Source organism: Cryptotermes secundus, unplaced genomic scaffold, assembly GCF_002891405.2.
Source record: "Cryptotermes secundus unplaced genomic scaffold, Csec_1.0 scaffold185, whole genome shotgun sequence".
In the NCBI taxonomy this organism is placed as follows: Eukaryota; Metazoa; Arthropoda; class Insecta; order Blattodea; family Kalotermitidae; genus Cryptotermes; species Cryptotermes secundus.
Window position 1 is genome coordinate 78239 of NW_019723299.1, and position 23445 is coordinate 101683.

Consider the following 23445-nt stretch of genomic DNA (forward strand, 5'->3'; position numbering starts at 1 on the left):
TTACCTTATATATATTTTAGTATATTATATCTTAAATTTTATGTTATATTTAATATTGTATATTTATATTTATTGCATGTGATCTTGTATGTAAGACTTTGTATGTGACAAATTTTATATCCGGCCCTACTGGGTAACAACTGATCTATGAAATGTAATTACAAATAAATAAATAAATAAATAAAAGTCACGTGGTTCCATAAAAAACTGACCCAAGTGATGAAATCTTAAATAAGATATGGCCCCACAATCACACAGGATGTGTGTGGCTGATTCGTTTTCTTGTAAGCACCTTTCACAAGTTGGGTTATCTGTCAGTCCCAACTTGAAAAGGTGTCCTTTTAGATGGCAGTTCCTGGAAGCAGTCCAAACTGCAGTTGCTACCGAATCCAAGCCAAATGAATGGGGCATGGGAGCCTACCACAATGCTAGCCAATCAGCTCAGACCACAGCAGCACCAACGCCCATTGGATGGGGTGCTGCTAGCGACAGTGAATAAAGATGCATACCTCTGACACACTAGTCAGTCAGTCGGAGCTGCCCTTACCTTGAGACAGCTCATCTGGAGCTCACACAGCAACAGTGCATCTGACAAGGGAATGGTCCGATCCAACATGTCGAAACCTGCCCTGATTTTTTTTTCACTGCAAGAGTACACACAACAAAATCCACTGTCAAAATTTTTGCTGCTAATACGCACTGCAAGTATTTTTTAAAAATTGCCGAAGTTACTCATTTTTTGTGTACACAGAACCGCTTGTACCAGAGGTTTGTACAACCCCAGCTCTGTACATGTCAGATTACGATGCATTTGTGCCGTGTTATCTCTCTACCGATGCACCAGAAGCCTAGGCTGTGAGTCAGCTGTATTGCGTGTTGCCTACTGCTCTGCTCTGCTAGGGGTGGACATTTCTCCAAGGGTCTGGCAGGCTATAATATTGGCCATGTTCAGCAATTTTTAAAAAATATTTGCAGTGCGTATTAGCAGCTAAAATTTTGACAGTGGATTTTGTTGTGTGTACTCTTGCAGTGAAAAAAAAAATCAGGGCAGGTTTCGACATGTTGGATCGGACCATTCCCTTGTGAGTAGCAACACCATAAACCAAGACCGCTAGCTAGTGTTTAGACCCATCAGGAAGTCCACTGACTGCTTATGGCCCTATGGCCGCTTCGCTGCCGACACATGGAAGACCGGTGTCCCTAGCGCAAGCCAGCCAGCTGCGGCCAGAATTTCACCAACATTCATCAGGCGCGTCCTGCCTTAAAGTTAATGGCCCTTTTCAGGGTTCACAACACTTCACTGGTTACCACACACACTGTTTGCCTGCTCGTCTGTATGCTCGCCTTCTAACAGCAATAAGTATCTGTTATAGAAATGTATATGGTTGTCTCTCCGAGTACGGAGTTCAGCTCCCATATTGGTGACCCCGATGAAGAATGGAGACTGTGGACAGCTCACCACCAGTGGAGATATCCATTGTGGCCATGCGGCTTATTCTGTTCAGGGCCGAGCGGCTGGCCGTGTGGTTTGCTCAAGCTGAGGCACAGTTTACCTTGGCCGGCATCAGCAGCGAGAAGACTACCTTATGCTATGTGATCTCTCAGCTGGATCACCAGTATGCCACGGAAGTAATGGACATCATCACTTCACCTGCCTTTGAGAGGGCAATGCATCTGCCAGCTCCTTATGCTCGAGGAGACAGTGACCACAAACCGTCCCAGTTTCTCAGACACCTCAGGAACCTCGCCCTAGACATGCCAGCTACTTCCTCCACAGCATCTGATCTGGTCGGTTATGCCCACATCTTACGCATTATTCTCATTGGCCAGCCTGCGGGCAACTTGAATGCAACAGCATGCTGTGTGGACCGCATCACGGAGGTTGCACCCCAGCCGGCGCCCGCAGACATTCCGCTCCCTGACAGCCCTTCACTTTTGCAGTGTATCGAGGACGTCTCCCACCAGGTTGCAGTACTCACCGCTGAGCACCCTCGCTCCAGCTTCAGGGACTCTTGCCCCAGTTCCAGGAACCACCACCCAGGCAGCAGATTGCCCATCCAAGATGACATGCATCCACCTTCTGCTGGTACCATTGTTGTTATGGAGCCCGGGGTACAAAAGTATACTCATCCCTGTGCCTACCACCAGCAGGGAAGGTAACACAACGGAAATCAATGGTGGCACATGTCTGCGGTACAACCACAGGCTCCCTCTTCATAATGGATGGGGTCAGTAAACGGCAGTTCCTGGTAGACACGGGTTCAGACCTCTGCGTATACCTCTGCAGGCTCATTCTGTGATGCAAGGAACATGTCAACTACGACCTGTGTGCTGCTAATGGCACTACCATCTTCACCGACTATAAGCCCATCACCTACACCTTAATCATTTTGACTTTGTAGCCCAATTTACGATGAACATATGGCACAACTCCGGCCATGACAGCATTGTAGCCATCACTGTCTCTCACATGGAGTCCGTCACAGTGCCACCATCCTGTGATGCACTGGTTGCATCTAAGGACAGTGACGACAAACTCCAAACACTCCTGGAGGCAGTCACCATGCTGCGGCTCGAGAAACTACCAATTCTCAGCAATGCAGTCTCCATCTACTGCAGTCTGCCTGCTGGGAAATCTCGGCCATACATTCTAGCGCCCCTATGGCTCCAAATGTTCCAATCTGTCTATGATCTGTTGCACCTAGACACCAAAACAACGGTGAAGCTAGTTGCACATCGTTTTGTGTGGTCAGGCATACAAAGGGATTGGCTGACCTAGGCATGGGGTTGCCAGTCCGGCCAGCACTCCAAGATCTCCTGCCACACAGTTGCTTCATTGAGCGACTTTGCTTCGCCTGCAACCCCTTTCCTCCACATCCACATAGACCTCATTAGGCCCCACCCCACGACAGCAGGCTACACATACTGCCTCACTACTGTAGTCAACCGGTTCACCTGCTAGCTTATGTCGTCCCCAGCCCAGACATCACAAGCTGGCCAAGCTGTATGACATCCAGCTCTCTTGGACAGCTGGCTGTCATCCAGCAGCTAATGGACTCATGGAATGCTTCCTCCAGGTGCCGAGGCAACCTTCATGTGTTACGCGGACCAACACTGGGCAGAGGCACTTGCCCTCATTCTCCTCGGTATCCTCTTGACATTTGAAGTGGACCTGCAGGTATCAGTAGCTGAGCTCGAATACGGCGAGCCTATCATAATCCCTGGCAAGTTGCTGACTCCAGTAGCCAACCCATTGGAACAAGGCACTTCATCACCCAGGTCCACCAGCACATGGCCCACCTCAGACCAGCTCCAGCAGCACATTTGTGCACAGCAATCTCCACAAGTGTGTGCATGTCTTCATCAGGGCACAATGTGTCAGGCTTTGGAACCCTCCTGCAGTGGCCCCTACCAGGTCCTGTCACAGAGAGAGAAAACACTGCAACGCCTTGTGTGCGACAAGCCCATCACCGTATCAACCAATAGGCTCAAGCCAGCCTACATGCTCAATGGGACTGACCGCAGGAACACCACCTTCATCCACACAGTCGACGTACATACTCAGTGGGACTGACTGCGGGAAAATCACCTTCAACCACGCGTTTGACAGCACCCTGGCCATAGCACCACCTGCCATGCCACCATCACCTGTCATATGAGCTGCACGCTCTGGTCACCGCCTCTGTTTCCCAGCTCACTTCAACAACTGAGCAACCATCTCAGTGAGGGGAGGTGTTATGTGGGAACCTATCATAATGCTGGCCCATCAGCGTGGATTACAGCAACGCCAACACCCGTTGGGTTGGACACCGCTAGCGACAGTGAATAAAGAAACATACCTCCAACATGATAGTCAGTCAGTCAGAGCTGCTCTTACCTTGAGACAGCTCATCTGAAGCACACACAACAGCAAATCTCTGAGAAGCAACACCATTAGCCGACTCTGCTAGCACTTCCTAGACCCATCAGGAAGTCCACTGACAGTGCTTACTGTCCTATGGCCAGCTGGATTAGCTGGTTCACGGTCATCTGGCAGCCAGTGTAAGAAGACCGACCTCCCTGGCACAAGCCAGCCCACTGCGTCTAGAGTTCCATCGGCATTCGTCGGGCGCGCCCTGCATTAGAGTTATCTGTTATAGAAATTGTCTCTCCAAGTTCTGAGTTTGACTCTGACAGAGGCAGTCTATATCTGAAACTAGTGGACTAGTCAGAACCCCACCTTCAAAAGGATTGGGGGGGGGGATATCAGACAAAGAAATTATGACACTCTCTTAAAAATTGTTGGTGATTTTCATTTTCAGGTGAAGATTTAATCATAAACCCTAAGGATTTTCCTGGTATTAAGAAAGGAAATATAGTTGAAATATATCATCCTGAAGATGAGTTTAGCAGACTTTTATTACAAGTAACAGTACTGAAAGAAGACTTACAAGGAAAAGGTAAAACTAACATGTGGTTTCTTTAAAAGGTGAATGTCATAAGGTACAGATTGCTTAGTTTGAGTAATGTATTGCCAATTATATGCTGAATAGTTGGTTTTTTTATTGTCTGGTAGCAGATGTATTCAGATGGAAATACAACTAATTATTGTTGATATATGTTTGATAGTGAGTGGATTTGTGACTGATGTACAAAATATTACACTGTAATTTGTTATATTTACTAAAAATTGGACTGGTAACATGCTGGATGGGATAAGAACAATAATTTTTTAATGTTTGAAATTAATGTAGCTTGGGTTTGAATAAAACTCATGGAAGGCATGTGAGAAATATTTATGTAAGTGTACAAACAAAAAATCAAAAACAAACTCCGTGGCCTGTATCCTGCAAGCGAACTATACCAACCGAGCAACTGCTACTTGTCGGTGAAGTTAGTGCTAACTTCTGTGGGTAGAGGGTGTCACATGGTCAGCACAGTGGATCCCCACAGCCATTAATCTCGGTTTTCTATACCGGAACCGCCATCTCCTTGAAATAGCTCATCAGTTATCCTCACGAGGCTGAGTTATGTAAGTGTACAAGGGGGTTTATTCAGCTTGATTGGTTTATTACACACAAAAGTGTTTTCCATTTGAATGCTGAAAATAATGTGACATGAAAGGTGGGAATAGTTTAACAAGAAAAGGCACCCATTGCTAGGGCAATGGCAGATAAACATTCTTCCAAGGGAACCAAAACACATTCCTCAGCAATGAATCAACACACAGAAACTATTGGAAACTTTTTTTTTATATGTGCTCCTTGCTGAGGAGACTGCCTCTGTGATCTAGTGGTCAGAGTTCCTGGCTACAGATCCAGAGGTCCTGGGTTCGATTCCTGGCGTTATCAGATTTTATGAGAAGTAGTTGGTCTGTGAAATTAAATCTAGGATTGCCATGGCAAAAGCTGCATTTAGCAAGAAGAAGAATCTTTTTACCACCAAATTGGACTTAAATTTGAGAAAGAAACTAGTGAAATGCTACATTTGGAGCATAGCTTTGTATGGGGCTGAAACTTGAACACTTAGGGCAGTAGATCAGAAACACCTGGAAAGCTTCGAAATGTGTTGGAGAAGGATGGAGAAGATCAGTTGGACCGATTATGTGAGAAATGAAGTGTTATGTAGAGTCAGTGAGCAGAGGAATATCCTACACGAAGTAAGAAAACGGAAGGCTAATTGGATTGGTCATATCTTACGCCGTAACTGCCTTCTAAAAGAAGTTATTGAAGGAAAGATAGAGGGGCAGATAGAAGTGACCAGAAGATGAGGAAGAAGACGTAAGAAGATGCTGGATGACCTTGGGGACAGAAGAGGATATTTTCATTTGAAGGAGAAAGCTCTAGATCGCATCAAGTGGAGGAACTGTTTTGGAAGAGACTGTGGACCTGTCGTGTTGACAGATTACTGATGATGAGTTGGTCTGGAATGGGGTCCACTCAGCCTTGTGAGGATAATTGAGAAGCTATTTCAAGGAAATAGCAGCTGCATGGGGATCCATTGCGCTGACCATGTGACACTCTCTATCCCTATTATTGCACAGAAGGCACCAGGTAGGTGGGAGCCTAAGGCGTGTAGTGTGAATTGTTAGCACCACAAAGAAATACAACTCGTTGCACAGAAAGCATCAAGCAAGTGGGAGTCTAAGGATGTTGTGTTTGAGAGAGATGACTCAACATAATGCAATGTGAGATACTGGCAGGCTGTTCTCTCCTTGTTCGATGAGAGATGTGAAAAACTAACAGAAGACCATTCAGATGTGAAGAAGGAAATGGATCTAGTGCAAGCTTGTATAGTTCAAATAGGACAGCTTGTTCAAAATTCTCCCAAAGGGAATGGAAATGGTGCAAAGCATAAGCAACCAGTGGTAAGAGCTGAAGCTGACAGGCACACCCTCTGCAAGTTTTGAAATAGGCAGGTGCTACGAGTATTTACTGGCTTATTTCACACGTATGCTGCAGCATACATGGAAATGAGTGATAGTCTTCAACCAAGCAGCAAGGAGTCACGACAGGAAGATGCTTCACCAGCAGAACAAAACAACTGCTGAAAGAGAGACAGAAATTCTAAAGATGAGTGCTGCTCAAAGAAAGAGAAGAGGCCACCCCCAATTTAACCAAAACCCATGGCTGGTGGCAATGAATAACTTCTTTGTGCCACTTAGGGATTTACTTATGGAAAATGCAGAGACTGGTAGTGAAGTAAACTCCATTAGAATACCTGGAAGAAATGAGGGTCCGGGAGGAGGCAGGCCACCTCCTGTCATATTAACACCAGAGGCTAACTTAGTCTCCAGAGAGAACTGAAAAGTGTTGTGAGTGGGCAGTTTTTCTTTTGGAACTGTGCAGTCGGAACTTGGATCACAACTAGAAGTCTGGTGGATCAAAACACCAAAAATTCCTCACTGACAGAAGTCTCAACTTCTTTGCATTTTACAGAAAGGCGAATAAAGCTGTTAAAGCTATTATCAATCACTTGGCTGACAGTATTTTCTGTAGATGACATCAGTGTGGTCCCCCAGGAGAAAAACTACGACATCAGCAGTGTAAAACAGATGACTATTAAACGTCTCACTCCAGAAGGAGGGGTTGCACACATCGCCATCCCCCTCTTCCAAGTTACGATACCAAGGAATCATTAAGCTCTAGAAGTCTTCAATTTGACAACACTCTGTAAAATAGCTATAAGGATCTAACCTGCAGTGGGGAAGAACCTTTGTCATGGCCTCACATGTGTAAATTACAAACTATCAGATGATTAGGCAGAGGTGAGAAAGGCCCAGCGTAAAGGGGATAGTGTAGAAAGTACAATACATAAAGTTCTGAAATTCCTCTTGCCAAAAATGAAAGACTGGTTTCCAGATAATGATGGTATTTGCATGCAAGACAGGGTTACATATCATACTGACAAGGTTGTGATGAATCATCTGCACTGCCACAATATTGAAAATGGTCAGCAAACAGCCGGGATATGAATCCAATTGAGAACATCTGAAAAGAAATGGAGTGTGTCAGCAGAACTTTTAGTAACATTAAGCAGCACCTCCCTGAGAAGTTGCTTCCAGTCTGTCACAAAGATCAGAGTTATTCTGTTTTTGCTAAGGGAAGTGGAATCCATACTGTGATGCATCAAAGTTTCTACAAAGGCCAAAGGAGGACCAACAAAATATTTGGAGATTTATTTTGTAAGTGAATATGTATACATATTGTTGTTAAATAATATTAGACCTGTACAGTTTTTATGATAAACTCTATTACTGCAGAAGAAGGAAGGAATTCCTAATTTGTTGAACATCTGCTATGCATATGAAATTCATGTCACTCTAGAGAATTATGGGAGAACATAGCATCTTACCCCCTTGAAACTGTTCAAGAATCCCCTTCAGAATCTCGAGGGAAGTCCTTATACGTCTGTGTCTTTCCCCAGTTAAATCTCTGACATGTCCAAGAATCACTGCTTCTAATCAGAAAAACACTATCAGAATTCAAATATATAATAATGAAGAAATTGTTATTGTTGAGTGGGATTGTTTTCTGCTTCATTCATTGCTGGTATTCCAACATTACTGCTCTATTTATGCAAAATCTAGAATATTTAAACTTGATTTTAAGATAAATAGGCTTTTAAGGGCTGACTTTAAACTGAACTATCATTTATAGCAGCTTATAAATGAGAAATGAGTTTGTCTTGTATTGTACGAATGAACCTGTTTATAACTGGGACATTTCTCATAACTGTGTTTTGATTTCCAGATGCAATTAGTGTGGAACAGAGTATTGCAACAGCTTTCCAGCTTCGGACATATGCTGATGTTATCATGAATATTGTGAACCCTGAAGATGTTGCTCTGGATTCTGTTGAACTGACGTTTAAGGATCAGTACATGGGTCGTAGTGAAATGTGGAGATTAAAGAACAGTTTGGTGAGAGTCATAATATATCTGAAGACTCATTATATATTTGTTTCATTAAATTTTGTAATACACGTCATTGTCTTTTAATTTTCAGGTAAACACCTGTGTTTATTTGAACAAGAAGATTGAATTCTGTGGAGGAAGTATTCGTTGCCAAGTATATGAAATGTGGTCCATGGGAGATAGAGTTGCTTGTGGTGTAATCACTGACGATACGAAGGTAATGTAGAACAGTTATAAATAGATAAACAACATAAATTTCCACTCTTAGCATTTTCCAAGGAACTGTTTATTTGAGGTGTATTTCATGCCTGAAATAATGCTTTCAGATAATTTATGTCATGCATTATACTTATGAGCCCAATTAACTTTTTTTTTTTTTTTTTGTTTTATATCAAATTCATATGTCCTGGTAAAGAATAAGTATTAGAAGTGCGAGTGGCATGAGATCATGTCAAGTTGTGGTGGGAGCAGTGTTGATCCTTTGGGTTCTGCTGATTGAGTCATTTAATGATGCTCCTTAAACTAAGTAGATTATGTAGTGTCAAATGATATGTGGAGGTGTACATGAATTGTACATGAGAAATATTTTAGAAGAATGTGGTTATGGGTTGATTGAAAGTATAATTTTAGAACTGAAGAAGACCACAGAATACCTCAGTTAAGGTAACTGGTAGCTGAAGTGAAATTTTAGCCTGGTACCTCTGGAATAAAAGTCTGTGCATTTGAGTTTTAATATTCCCCATCTAATATTTTAACATGAGTGTATTATTATCGGTTAGTAATGTAGACCATTACATCAGTATTAGAAAATTACCAGATTCTGTTTTAACATACTTTTTATATTCTTGTGCTGTTGGGAAATTCAGACATGCTGGATTAATACTTCTCTCACCAAATGGCAGATGTGTGTTTTGGTGATGGTATAAAGGGACTGCAAAATTCGCAAGCACATGGTATGAAATTATATGAATATACTATATTATTTTTATTGGGAGTTACTATATTAATTTGTTTTAGAATTAATACTTTTCTAATATCTTTAGCTCCAATATTATATTTAAGCATCCTGTTACACTCTACACGATATATGACATAAACTCCGTCCTAAGTGCAACAGTTTATTGTAGTTCTTTCGTCTTGCTTTCTTCTACACTACATGTATTTTTTAAATTTTAAACTACGTGCAGTGTAGCAGCTGTGTGAGCGTATACACCTGATGATGGCCGTTTGCGGCTGAAACATACAGTGTAGAAGAAAGCAAGACGGAAGAACTACAATAAATTGTTGCACTTAGGACGGAGTTTATGTCATATATCTTTAACTCCATTTTTCAATACTGATCCATTCTCACTTTTCAAAATTTTACTTGCTGAAGGTGCATTAATTTTTGGAAGCATACAGATTCAGCCACTAACTAACTACATGGAGCTGAGCCCCTGAAAAGCCGCCCATTGCACAGCTACACAAGAACTTCAGAACATCTTAACAGAACCCGAAGGTTCATTACTGTGTTCACAAGAGCCATCTGCTAATCCCTATCCTGAGCCAGGTCAATTCAGTCCACACCGCCCCATCCTGTCTGTAAGTTTCATATTAATATTATGCTCCCACCTATGTCTAGGTCTTCCTAGTGGTATTTTTTCCTTATTGCTCTTCCACAAAATCCTGTATGGATTCCACTTCTCTCCCATGCATACTACATGTACTGTCCATCTCATCCTTCTTGACTTGGTCACTATAATTGTACTTGGTGAAGAGTACAAATTGTCAGGCTCCTCATTATGCAGTTTTCTTCAACCTCCTGTCACTTCATTCTTCTTCAGTCCATCTAATTTTTAATTTCTTTGCACAGCAATTGAGAAGACAGAAAGTTCTGGACTGAATGGTAGCAAGGATTGCCTAAATTTGATCTGCTCTTGATTTCCTCCGGAATCAAATTTTTGTTTGTTACTGTCATTCCCAAATAATTGAACTGTGCCGCATTTTCTGTGTTTTTCTTTATGGTATCAATTTAATCTCCCAGTAGATTTACATCATCAGCATAGACCATCAGCTGATGTGTCCAATTTAATTTCAACCCCGCCTGGTTTTCCTGGACCTTCACAATGGCAGTAAAGCATCCCCTTGAAAAGTGCTCACTTCTGAGATATAATGCCATGTAGTCCATTCAAAGTCAACTGATGTTACTCCAAAACCCTCATGCTGAATGACCACTTCTTGTTGGCTGTCCATGACTTCGTATTCAGTATATTCACAGCTAAAGCAAGTGTCATGTAACTTCGAACAAGGCCAAGAGTAACCTTGAATGCGCAGAAGAAAAATTGTCTGAACTTGTTCAAAGTTACGTGACTTGCTATATCCTACATATCTGGAGGCTGTCTCCTCCATCCACAAGCTGAGGGTGCATCATACCATGGTGAGAGGGACCCACTTAACATGGACAGAGTCTTCCAGAAGTTTCTTTTTTGGATAATGGCAGTAGAGCAAATGCTCAATTTTTTTGTTCACAAACCAAAATGACACATCGTTTCTTAATGTTCTTGCAGGAATGGGATTCTCTTGGCATCATTGTTGCTATATTTTCACCAGTTGCAGAATCTGTTTTTTAATTGCCCTGAGTTACACTGAGCTTGGTTGTTGTTCTTCTAAACAATTACCGTCTAACAGAAATAATAGCAACTGGCCACGTTAGATATCAAACACCCTCTGACTCCTTCCTTATACCAAAACCCGCATAATTTCTCTTTATAGTGTTAGCATTACTCCAGTATGAAGAAACAGCCCATAGTGTAATGTGTTCATGTCATAATTCTGAGTTAATGTGTCATACTTAATGACACCAATGTCCTAATTCTGAGTTAATGTGTCATACTTAATGACACCAATGTCCTAGTCCTCCCTGTGCAGATCATGGAAACTGCCCACTTGCATCTTGAGAGAATGGAAGAGGGTTCTCTCTAAGGACAAGATAGTCTTGAGCTTGTGAAGTGATAGAGGTAGTCTGTTTCTGTCTGTTCATTCAGGACTTTATATCTCCTCTCCCCCAACTGTGTTTCTCAGTGACCATCCTCCTTACTGTGCTTTTTGTGGAAGGGTAGTTTCTCACCTTGCCACCCGCATAAGGGCAGTTTCACACAATTCCTTCTTCAGCATTTGGCATATTCTGCAAAAGAAGAGTTTTTTGTTATTGCTAGTGGGGTGGGACTAAGTCCCTTGTACTGCGGCACTTCTGGCCTATTGTACTAGCCCCAGATGATAGGTGAGGGTGATTGTGGAGCAGTTGGTGGAATGAAGATTGGCAGGGGAAACCGAAGTACTCAGATAAAACCTGCCCCAGCCCCACTTTGTCCACCACAAATCCCACTTGACCAGACCCGGGATCGAACCTGGGCCACCACGGTGGGAAACCAGTGACTAACCGCTTGTGCTATGGCGCGGCCTAAAAGAAGAGTTTCTCACATTTCTGTTGTGCCCTTCCTATTGACCTATTTAAGGATCTTCCTCTTCTTTTTGTGTATCAGTATGAGTAATTACATTCCAAGGTACCATGCCTACATAAGCTGGCCCTGGCCTTACCCTAATTGCTTCGACTCTTAAGGCGTTGGCAGCATGTTCCTCTGAGCAGTGGTATCCCCCGAAGGCTACAATCTGAACACTCACTGCTGTGAAAACCTGAGAACTTATATTTTTGTTTTTTTTATAGGTGGTATTCCGGTCATCCACCAGCATGGTATACCTGTTCATTCAGATGAGTTCAGAAATGTGGGATTTTGATATTCATGGAGACCTATATTTTGAGAAAGCTGTTAATGGTTTTCTTGCTGATTTATTCCAGAAATGGAAGGTAACAGCTTTGATTTGATTAAAATTTAGTTTTCTGCATTGTTGTGTTGGCACCCTTTAATACTTTTGCTTGTTAGGATAGCTGCTTAAGAATTTCTAAGACTAAACTTTGCTTAATGTCTCCTTATAAAAGGTTTTAGATACAGTGCCCAATATTGTAGTCACTTGAATTTCATGACCTATATGTTTTTCTGTTATTTGAAAACACATATATAATTCACATATTTCAATACTCTTTCAGAAAAATGGAAGCAACCCTGAGGTTACTATTGTGTTATTCTCTCGCACATTTTACAAAGCAAGCAACCTGGAAGAATTTCCTGGTTATATGCGGGAATGTCTACAACAGGACTACAAAGGCCGTTTTTATGAAGATTTTTATAGGTAATGGTGCACATTCATGTTAGTTGAGAAATTGAATGTAAACAAAGTTTTTATAGTTTAGATATGACAGTATAATAGTATACAGCAGTCAACATGTAGAAATTTGTTGCTGACTTATTGTTATAAAATCAGAATATACTGCCTTATTTGTTTGAGAATATAACAAATTAAACTTCGTCCTCCTCTGTTAGTGCTAAGAAATGAAAAACGTTCCCGAGATGCATGATCTTTATAGGACCGTTTTAAAGAGGTAATCTAATTACAGACTCTTCATCATAGGTTTAAACCTGGAAACTGAATAGAGTAATTGGTTTGAGTTATGGTGTTATTGATGATTTATCAGAAATGACCGAGATCTGACGTAGGTCACAGATACAAAGGAATCATGGGATGCAAAGTTACAAGATTTTATAAATAGTTACTAGTACAGGCTACCCTGATTAGGGTTTGCTGTACCCCCCCCCCCAGGTGTTAATAGGACACTGGAAGGATTGTATCTTTAAAATGAGTACCACCTAACTTGTTTCCTTTCACAATTTTAGCACCATCCAGTACTATCATTTATTTTCAAGTCACAGCACTGTGATTACTTATGCATTTGTTCCATTGACTGGTCAGGGAACACTGAAGCTACACGAACAGTTGCTCTGTTGACAGGTAGAGATCATGATGCCTTCAAACCTGTTGCACATAGAAGTCATACAGTTTCATCCAAAAATGTGTAATTACATGTTCTTGACATTTCCAGAGTGGCAGTGCAAAATGAGAGGTATGATGACTGGACAAACACATTGGTACAGCTGCGGCGTCTTTTCACTGATTATCAGAAGATAGTGCTTGAATATCACAAAAAGCCTTGGGTTCAGATCCCGAAAGCCGTTAACTCTACAGCAGCACAAGGAAATTTTCTCGAAGTCCTAAACATGTCTCTGAATGGTTGGTATTTTTCATTTTAACTAACGTTTTTTAAAGATTTGTGATGAATGGAAGAACAGTGTAAATTCTTGTTTTGAGCTGAGAGCAGGTTGATATAGTGGCAGTGTTCTAACCTTGGCACGATGATGGCTGCTCTGTGTGAGGCTCTTTATGGTTTTTCTCAGTTTCTTTAGGCAAATGATAGAATAGGGCATTGAAATAGGCCATGACCAAATGTTTCCAAATTGTGACATAATCATAATTTATATTAACTTCCCCATCACATTTGATGGTCTATAATTGCTACAGTGGAAACAGATCATTAGGTAACCTGAAAGTCAGCCATTTCATTTTGATTCTGAAAGAGGTAACATTTACCTGAATTGTAAGGCAAGTATTATCTCTGTTTTGACATCTGAACAATTAATGATCTAAAATTTGTATACTGTGGAAATTCCCACTCAGGTCATTCCTTTTATAGCATGTAGAGTCATTGGTATGCAACATCCATGAGATGGGCAACAGCTCAGTAAACATGTTCCTGTGGCTTGACAGCAGATTCTTAATAATGCAACAGTTTTACAACAACAGTCGAAGAGCTGTGTTTTCTATGTGGTCCATGTTAAGAAGTTTTAAGTAAGATGAGGTTTGGAGCTTTGTCAATTGAGAGTGAGTTCTGTATGGGAGGCTGTGAAGAAGGGACTTGAGCCAGAGGCAGAGGAATAGCCATTCTTGGAGTTGTTACCAGGAAATGTCAACTAACAGATCGAGAACACTGGAGTGTGTGCTCTAGTGAACTATAAAGTGTGGAAACAGTGATAGTGTTATAGTAATTTTAGTTATGACCTGTAAGTGGTCAGTAAATTTATTCCCCAATCCAGACCCTGTTTATAGTCACTCAGACATGTGACAACTGCTCCCTCCTTAAGGCTGTTTGTCCCAAATGGCTTCCAGGTGTGCTGTCATTTCCAAGGGCTGTGCTTGCAACATCTGTGCTTGGTGTCACATTCTTTCCCTTAGCTTGGTTCTCACGGTGATTACTCTCCAACTGCTCCCGCTGCTCCCTCCTTAGGGGCGCTCATCCTGAGCAGCTCCCTCAAAATGTGCCATTTGATCCAGGTGTACTACCATCAGCCTTCTTTTCCGCATCATGACACAACAGGATGAAAACAATCAAGATTCTTCTTTTGGTTGGTGCAGGCAAATGACCTAGAGTGGCCAGTACTCCTGCATCCCTGGCTGTTACTCTGTATGCAGTCTCTTCTTTCGTTATGGAGGGGGCCGACCCCTCCACAATGTCCTGAGATTCATTTTCTGAGTCCTGATTGGTGGTTTGACACTTTGCTTTCAATCTCCAGCATGAGAGCCTTCCTGAAGATGCTGCCGAATAATTTATTCGATTTTGCTGGAAACCCCCCCTCCCCGAAGATGATTCTTCAATCTCACAAGGCAAATATCACGGTCAGTGGCATTTCTCAGGGGAGGCCAAGGTTATCTGGGGCCCAAATGTGTCGACTGGAGGTGAAACATTCACCACACTGGCCAACCAAAGGGGAAATAAAAATGTTTTCATGTGTGTTCACTACATAAGAAAAGCAGGAGCGTCATTTACTATTGCAAAAAGTGTGATGTTGCGCTGTGTGTCTTGGACTGCTTTGAGAAGTGGCACGTGTGTCAGAGTGTGATGTATCGTAAACTGTGAAGTGATGCAGTTAAAATTCGCATACAGTCTGAACAAAATATTGTTGTATATAGTGTGATTATATTTACATCACCAAGTCCCAAGGTTGAAAAAAAAACTACAGGTAAGTCCTCTGGAATTTCATAACATAATAAACTTTTTATTTTGCAATTCATGACAAAATAATCACAGTTAATTTGCGTTTGTAAAAATTGCTCTTTTGTGTATATGTAGAAAATTTTATTGTCTTTCAGGTTGTTTTTAGTTCGTATCTCTGTGTTGCATAGAACAGAAAATATGTAGCTTTTTCTTAAAGTTTGCAATGTTAAAGAATTAGGATGATTTAAATTCCAGCTGCAGAGGGCTGCTGGCAATTTAAAAGTCTGGACGTTAAACGTTAATGGTGTTGTGGGTTGTACAGTGGTGTATAAATCCATATTTAAGAATGAGTGAATTATTTCAGGGTGTAGTGACATGATGACTGAAAGCCCAATAGTGGAAGGAATGAAGGAAGCCATTGCAAGGCAATGGCATGGTAAACATGTGTCCATGGAAATGAGTAAACATGCAGCAATAGAGGAACTGTCAGAAATGATGTTTTCTATGTGGTTCATGCTTAGGTTATATAGCAGGGACTGTCATGAGTTAAAAGTGAACTGTCAGAGGTTGGAGTCAGTGGTTAGCAGTTCTGAGTTGCATTGTTAGCAGGGTACATGTAAGTCATGATAGAATATGATTGCATCTTGTGCTGTCATTCTGTGGGATTTGTAGTATCTGGAATGAATGTATGAATTTCTTTCTGTATTACAGTTTTTGAGAAACACTACTTGGATCGCAGTTTTGACCGTACTGGCCAATTATCCGTAGTGATAACACCAGGAGTTGGAGTGTTTGAAGTGGACCGAGAGTTGACTAATGTCACTAAGCAGCGCATCATCGATAATGGTGTTGGAAGTGACCTTGTGTGTGTTGGAGAGCAGCCGCTCCATGCTGTCCCTCTTCTGAAAGTATGTTGACTGAGAAACCTGCCATTTATAGTGTTCCTTTGAATGGTATAGATACACAGGCTTCTGTTGAACATATGACTTTAAGTATTGTTGTTGTTTTTTTTTTTTTGTTTGTTTCTTAGTTCCATAATAAAGACACATCCTTCAGTGCAGCAGATGACTATAGTATGCCACATTGGATCAATTTAAGGTGAGTGGGGAAAAAGCTACATAAATATTTTTCTGAACCATTCTTCAATTTGAAACAGTGTTTGGTACATTATGTTAAAATATTTAAATCCATAAGTTGTGGTCTCATGGCTTATGACACTGTATAGTCTTGTAGGTGGATACCAGTGTTTCAGAGGGACTTTCAGGCTCCCATCTTGAGGGTCAAAGAAGACAAAGGACTGCAGTCTTCTCAAGTTGACCTTGAAAATTGAGGTAGCATGTCCCTCATAAATGTTGGAATCCACCTACAAGACCGTAAAGAACCACAATCTGTCTGCATTCACCACTGTGAAAATCTGAATACTTGTATTTAAATTTCTACCATTCCAGCATTTACAATGGGTAAATTGGCTGAACTCCTCCCCCAATAGTATTTCTAATCAGCTGCTGGAATAGTGCCTTCATGTAGGTCATATCTGTCTTCTACTGGCCATGTGTGATTGTGTTCCCATCACATGTGATAATCTTCAGTTGAAACAGCATCCACTTAGAATCAAACAGAAAGAGAGAATAACATTTTTTTTTTAATATAAATTTGATCTGCACACTCCATTGTAATAGCAGAAAATTCTGTGCAATAAAGTTAAAAATCATAATAATTGCCTTGTATCTGATTACAGTTTCTATTCAACAAACAAAAAAGTGGCATATTCTACCTTTATACCAAGAATCAAACTACCACCGAAGCGAACAAAACCATCACCTGCTTGTAATAGTGGCCCTTTGCAACCATCTAAATCGAAGTTAATCCAAGAGGATGAATGCATGCCAAATTCACTGTTCGATTATGATGCTTATGATGCTCAAGTTTTTCAGTTACCTCCTGTCCATACAGCAAGGTAAACAGTTATTTTATTTTGGTTTTCAGTGTAAGAAATCATTAATACAAATGAACAAGTAACAAAAAAACGTAGCTTGGGTGTGAAAAATAAGAGATTCATGCAGACTTGGATGGGGATATGTCTCTGAAAGCAGCCACTTTTGATGCCAAGAAAAAGATTAGTGTTAAATGAAGGTCAGTGAGGCTGTAATTGGAAGTAGCTGCGTAAGTACAGTGTGTTCGGTTAAGGAGGAAACTTGGCAACACCACTGACCTGGCCCCACATTTCTCACAGATTGCTACTGCAACTGCTGATAGCAGAATGAGTCATTAGTGCTGATAAATGCATGCCATTACAGTTACAGCAGCAATCTGTGAGGAATATTGGGCCCAGTCAACGGTGTTGCGAAGTTTTCTCCTTGATAGAACACCCTCTATAATCTCTAGATTACAGTATAGGCCATGTATTACAAAGAGTGTGGGCTGTGTGCATTATGTAACCTGTTTGATAATACACCTGGTTTACTTGTAAAGAATGTATATGAACACATTTTATGTTTTGAACTGCACCCTGGTAGGTAGCCACTATACCAAATCAGACAGGTTGGTTGTGCTCGGCTTACCCTGATATGATGTGGTCAGACTTTGCACACTGGTTGCACGTAATTCATACAAATGTTAAGCAGTATTTTATCTGGTGATGTGAAATGGTACAGTACCAGCATCTTTCACTCATGAAAGTGGAAAGGTAAAGTTTTGCTTATGATCAATTAGTTAAGCACTATGCCATGAAGAAAGGCCGCGCCATAGCTCAAGCGGTTAGTAGCTGGCTTCCCACCGCGGCAGCCCGGGTTCGATCCCGGGTCTGGTCAAATGGGATTTGTGGTGGCCAAAGTGGAGCTGGGGCAGTTTTCTCTGAGTACTTCAGTTTCCCCTGCCAATCTTCATTCCACCAGTTGTTCCACAATCACCCTCACCTATCATCTGGGGCTGGTACAATAGGCCAGAAGTGGCCCCAGTACAAGGGACTTAGTCCCACCCCACTAGCAATAAAAAAATTGCATAAAGATATGGTGAGTGGATGTATAGCTACGCCATTCTTGACCTTGGCACTAGATGTGAGTGGTCAGCTTCTTGCCGGGGTCGCTTTACCCCCAGGGAAATCGCCCCCATACCCATTGGATAGGGGGCTCTGTGGGCCCCAGAGCCAGCCTGGATGTTGTGGAGAAGAGAAAAATTTCATCCTTGGTGGGTTTCAAACCCCAGCCATCCAGCCTGTAGCCTGCTAGCTGAGCTACCTTGACTCCTATCTTCCGTTCATAAAGTATAGAATATAACATTGTTAATAATATTTAAACACTGTGCTTATTATCTTGAGCACAAACCTGGAAATTATTTCATAGCCTGCTAGGTGCTTAAAAATATCTCTGACAGGCTGTAGAGGCCAATAGGGTTGTGAGATATTGAGGCTCCCACATGTTCTAGACAATCGACTCACAGATGGCAGTGAAGTTTTCAGCCTTATGCGCCCGCCATTCTTTACCCCCATGAAGATTCCTGCTACTCATTTCTGTTAGAGGCTGAGTTGACCCCAGGGTCGTAGTGAGGCTGGAAGGATTGGGTCAATTGAAAAATCCAATGACCTCATTGGGAATTGAACCTGTGACTTTCTCGCATAGTAAAAATGTTAAAAAAATGTGAATCCCTTTTAATTTCTGTTACTGAATGAAGGAATTGAATTACAGGTTCTCCCGTAGTTTACAGCGTGGAAGTAGCAACCGACACAAGAAAACTGGTGTTCCAGTGTTGGATTCACAAAGTGGGAGTGGACAAAAATTTCTCAAGAGAAAAATGTCTGATCCTGATATCCACCATTCTCTGAGTAATGTTGGCTCCCCTACTGGCACCTCTGCCCCTCGCTCAGCAGCCATTTCTATTCCTCAGCATCGTTCGAGTGATGACTCCCCACAGCAGTCAGCGTCAGTTGGATGTGAGTATCTTTGAAATGTTTTCCATTTTCGTGCAGTTATATAAAAGTGTAAGAATCAAATTTAATATTAGAAACACAGAGATATTGGGTTTTTGGACTTTATCCATCGTCCTGGTTTTAAGATAACTAAGAAAAACACAACGTTTCGGAAACTGGATCTGTTTCCGTCTTCAGGTGAGGAAAAACACCTATTCTGTGATTGAGGCTAGCTCTTTCTAAGGGACCCAACGGAATAGGACGGAAGCAGATCCAGTTTCCGAAACGTGTTTTTCTTAGTTATCTTAAAACCAGGATGATGGCTAAAGTCCAAAAACCCAATATCTCTGTGTGTTATACACCATCGTCAGAATCCTATAGTAACTACTTAATATCAGAAGTTACTGAAATGTTGGGGATATATTTTGCAACAGCCCAGCTTTCTCATTCCCCAAATCCGCCTTGTATATGATTGTGACTAATGAAGAAGATATTTGATGATTATACAGTACTTACATTTTTCTTTAATTATAATAAAGAAATTACTTCACCTGAGGCAGTACTATTAATGACAGTAATGATGTTATCTTTACTTACCCGTTGTATGTATATAGTATGTGTGGGTTGGTGCGTGCATGTGTAGAGTTTACTTGTTTTGCAGTTATTGTCATTTAAATAGTTTATGTCTCTGCAGATTATAAACTCAGATTTTGGATTATACAATTATTTTAAAGTTGCATCTAGTCTCCTTAGATATTCATTAACATCTCCTGAAGGAGCTTTGTTTAAGATTAATATAATTAAGTCAGATGTTTTGATTACTAAATGGATTGCACAGATTCAAAGTCCTGCTTGTCCTAAAAAAATACACACACCTCCCCTTTGTAGATATTTTCTACAGAACCTGGAGCATAATAGGTAACCATTCATTGTGAGGTGCAACAGCTCATGTTCCACCACGTGCTCCTCACTTCAATGTAGTTTGGTAGAGTTTATGTTGTCTGTTTCAAAAGAATGTATTAATTCAGAACTTATGCTTCTCAATCCTCTGATATTCTGGTGAAAGATATTTACTGAGTTGGATGATTCTGCATTTCATTTGTGAACTTCCAAGACTGTGGGAATGCATTTGTTATGTGTTAAGCAACTGTGTGTTATTAAATTTAAGCTTAAAAAAAGGAGGTGCTCTAGCATGCATTATAACAGGAATACTGCTTACACCTGATGAATGACCACCAGCAACCCTCTCAGCAATAAGTTCCATGAACCTCTTCTTGCCTTGAGAGTTTAGGTGTAAGCCATGCATAGTGTCATTTTCCCTTGTAATAGATAATGTGTCAGTAACATCAGTGTGATAGATATCATGCTCCAGCAGGGCTTGATCAAGCCATAGATTCATGCTCCTAACTCTCTCCTTTGCCCACAGCTTGTCATGCGTCTCAAAAACCCCATATTGGTATTTGATGTTCTCTCTGCAATGAAGTTTGAGATCATTTTCAGTTAACTAATGACAGTTGCCGTCCAGGCTCTTTCCTGGCCCTCCCACTATAATAATCCTATATATCCTCAGCAACCTTTGCAAGAGGAGTGTTTGGTTTTAAAATACTACACATGTCAAATTTAGTTCCCAGATCTTATTGAAGTAAGGGACCAGTTTCCCTACCATAACTGCTTCCCAGTAACAAGATTTTTCTTTTATTTTTATATGTCTTAACTGTGAATGATTTTGGTTCCCTGCCTTTATGCTTCAACAGAACTGGGGTTTGTTGACCAACTTCCAATGCATCTTCTGCCAGTGTACTGAATTTCTTGTTCAGTTAAACTTGACTAGCATCTTTTGCATCCATTTGTTATCCCAAAATTTTGTTTGAGAAATAAAGTATTGTAAGCACATTTCTGTATGGCAAATATAAAATACATTTCCGGTGTTGAGCATAATGTTTACTTGCACAACATTACACAGTATAACAATCACATTTCCCTGTCTGCCAGGAGTCATGTAATTACGTGTCTGTTTTTAACAACAGATAACTTTATAATACATCTCACTTGCACAGGTAGTCACTGAGAGTTTTATTTCTCCAACTTTGATCATTCTTTCATGTCAGCAATGAGTACAATCTGTACAGGTGCTAGGGTGTGTGAAAGTGGAAACAGCAGTTTGGTGTTTGATGTTTGATGTACTGTTCTCCAGTAAAGCCCCATAAAAGAAAAACCCATGGCGTTAGTCCACAAGTGAACTGTACTGACCAAGTGACTGCCTTTTGTCAGTGAAGTTAGTACCAAATTTAGCGAATAGAGGGTGTTACATTGTCAGCGCAAAGAATCCCCATGGCCATTAATTTTGTTTTTCTAGACTAGAGCCATTGATTTTCCATTCAAATGGCTCTTCAATTAACCTGACAGGCTGAGTGGACCCTGTTTTAGACCTTCTATACCCACTACTTCTAAAAAAATCTGATAGTGCTGGGAATCGAACCCAGGACCTCTGACCACTAGACCACAGAGGTGGTCCCAGTAAAGTCTCATTGTGCATAAAAAGTAGATTCTTAGCTCTGTGGTTCATTGTGTAAACCCAGCATAGCTTGTGGCTCCTGACCTTGGAACAGATTTGTTTCACATGAATGTTAGCATTTGCTGCACTGTAGAGGCATCAGTCTGCTAGACCTTAAAGTGTTAAAAAGATCCATATATTGTTCACACTCAGATTGAAGATGATCCTTCATAATTTCGCTCTGAAAGTGAGGGAAGGAATTAAGTCTTCATTCAGATAAATATGATGTTAAATCAAGATACAGGTTTCATGTAGAGTCTGGATTTGTGTTTGCCAAATGTGAGTAAAACACTAAAATAAGAAACACAGATTTAGAGAAAAGTTACACGATATTTATATGGAGCTTTGGATGGGACTGCGGAAAATGAACACAGAACGAGGGAATCTCTCAGGTCAAGAAACCGTAAATTGTGATTCTATTTTAAATTTTCATATTATAATCCTTTATATTATATTTTCATATACATGTAGAGATCTTTTTAAAAAGCTTGACATACTACCAATCCCATGCGTATATTTGCATTCACTGATGACATTTGTTGTTAATAATTTGGATAAGTTTCCAACAAAATCTCTGTATATGTGATTTGTACCAGAAGGAATGACCACCTTCATATACCTTCAACACATTTATCATCCTATCAGAGAGGGGTGTATTATTCAGGCGTCAAGCTATTTAACACTCTGCCGTCAAATATCACAGTTTTAAAAAATAATGAAAAGTAATTTAGGTTTGTTTTACAAAATTATTTGCAAAGTAACGTATTTTACTCTATTGATGAATTTGTCGAGCATGCAAGGGGCTCAAAAGTTAAGAGTTAATAAATGGTCTGTGTGCGTGAATTATATATTGTTGAGACTTGCTTGTTGTAAGTGTAGCAGTATGTATGATGTCTGTTTTTCTTATGAATTTTAATATTTTATAATGTAACTGTATTAATGATACGGCTTGCCAGTGTGTGTAGAATGGTAAGGCGTGAATTTGACAGTGGTTTTTCCATGACCCATGTGTGTTGTCCTGGCAACTTGAGCTATTTGTGAGAGGCCTGATTATATATTTTATTGGGCAAAGGATGAATGATGTGTAGTCATCATGAATTTGTAATATGTGATATGTCTTATATCCAGCCCTACGGGGAGATAATTGGACCCATGAAGTGAAAATAAATGGAAATGGAAATTTTACAAGTATCCTTTCTGATAAAGGGGTTGATATCATCTAAAGAGTATTATGATCCAAAATTGTATATTTGGTTGGTGATGTTTCTCTTTTAATTTTAAGTCCTGCATTTGTAGATTAGATGTCATTAAATTAGAATTGTTAATAAAAATTTATTTATTCTTTTCTCATTTTAGCTGTGAAACACAGGGCATTTGCAGTCCAAAATGAAGCTCCAGAAACAGAGATGTCTCCTCCATACCGGCCAGTGGTAGGAAGTGCTGGGTCTCCAAATAACCCTTTGCAATCACAGACAAATATTTTGCGACCAGGACGGGCACTTATCAACCCTTTTGATCCATCACATGTCACCATTAAACTCACCTCCAACAGACGACGTTGGACTCATATTTTTCCTAAAGGTAATTATTTTTGCTCAGTCTTCACTTGTATTTTATGTAAGCTGTAACTCTGTTAAGCAGTTGTTAAAAACTAATAGGCAAAAACACAT

The 23445-nt window shown here is 40.7% G+C and overlaps 1 protein-coding gene across 1 annotated transcript in view; it reads left to right on the forward strand.

The window, feature by feature from the left end:
- The window catches only part of LOC111861680 (GATOR complex protein Iml1), a gene marked incomplete in the record, with an annotated part of 91661 nt that overhangs the window by 1425 nt on the left and 66791 nt on the right, over positions 1–23445 (forward strand). The window contains 11 exon segments of the mRNA XM_033750413.1: positions 4302–4439; positions 8232–8401; positions 8487–8612; positions 12099–12239; positions 12480–12622; positions 13371–13558; positions 16029–16225; positions 16348–16415; positions 17056–17274; positions 19001–19245; positions 23132–23356. Coding sequence (XP_033606304.1) covers positions 4302–4439; positions 8232–8401; positions 8487–8612; positions 12099–12239; positions 12480–12622; positions 13371–13558; positions 16029–16225; positions 16348–16415; positions 17056–17274; positions 19001–19245; positions 23132–23356 — 1860 coding nt within the window.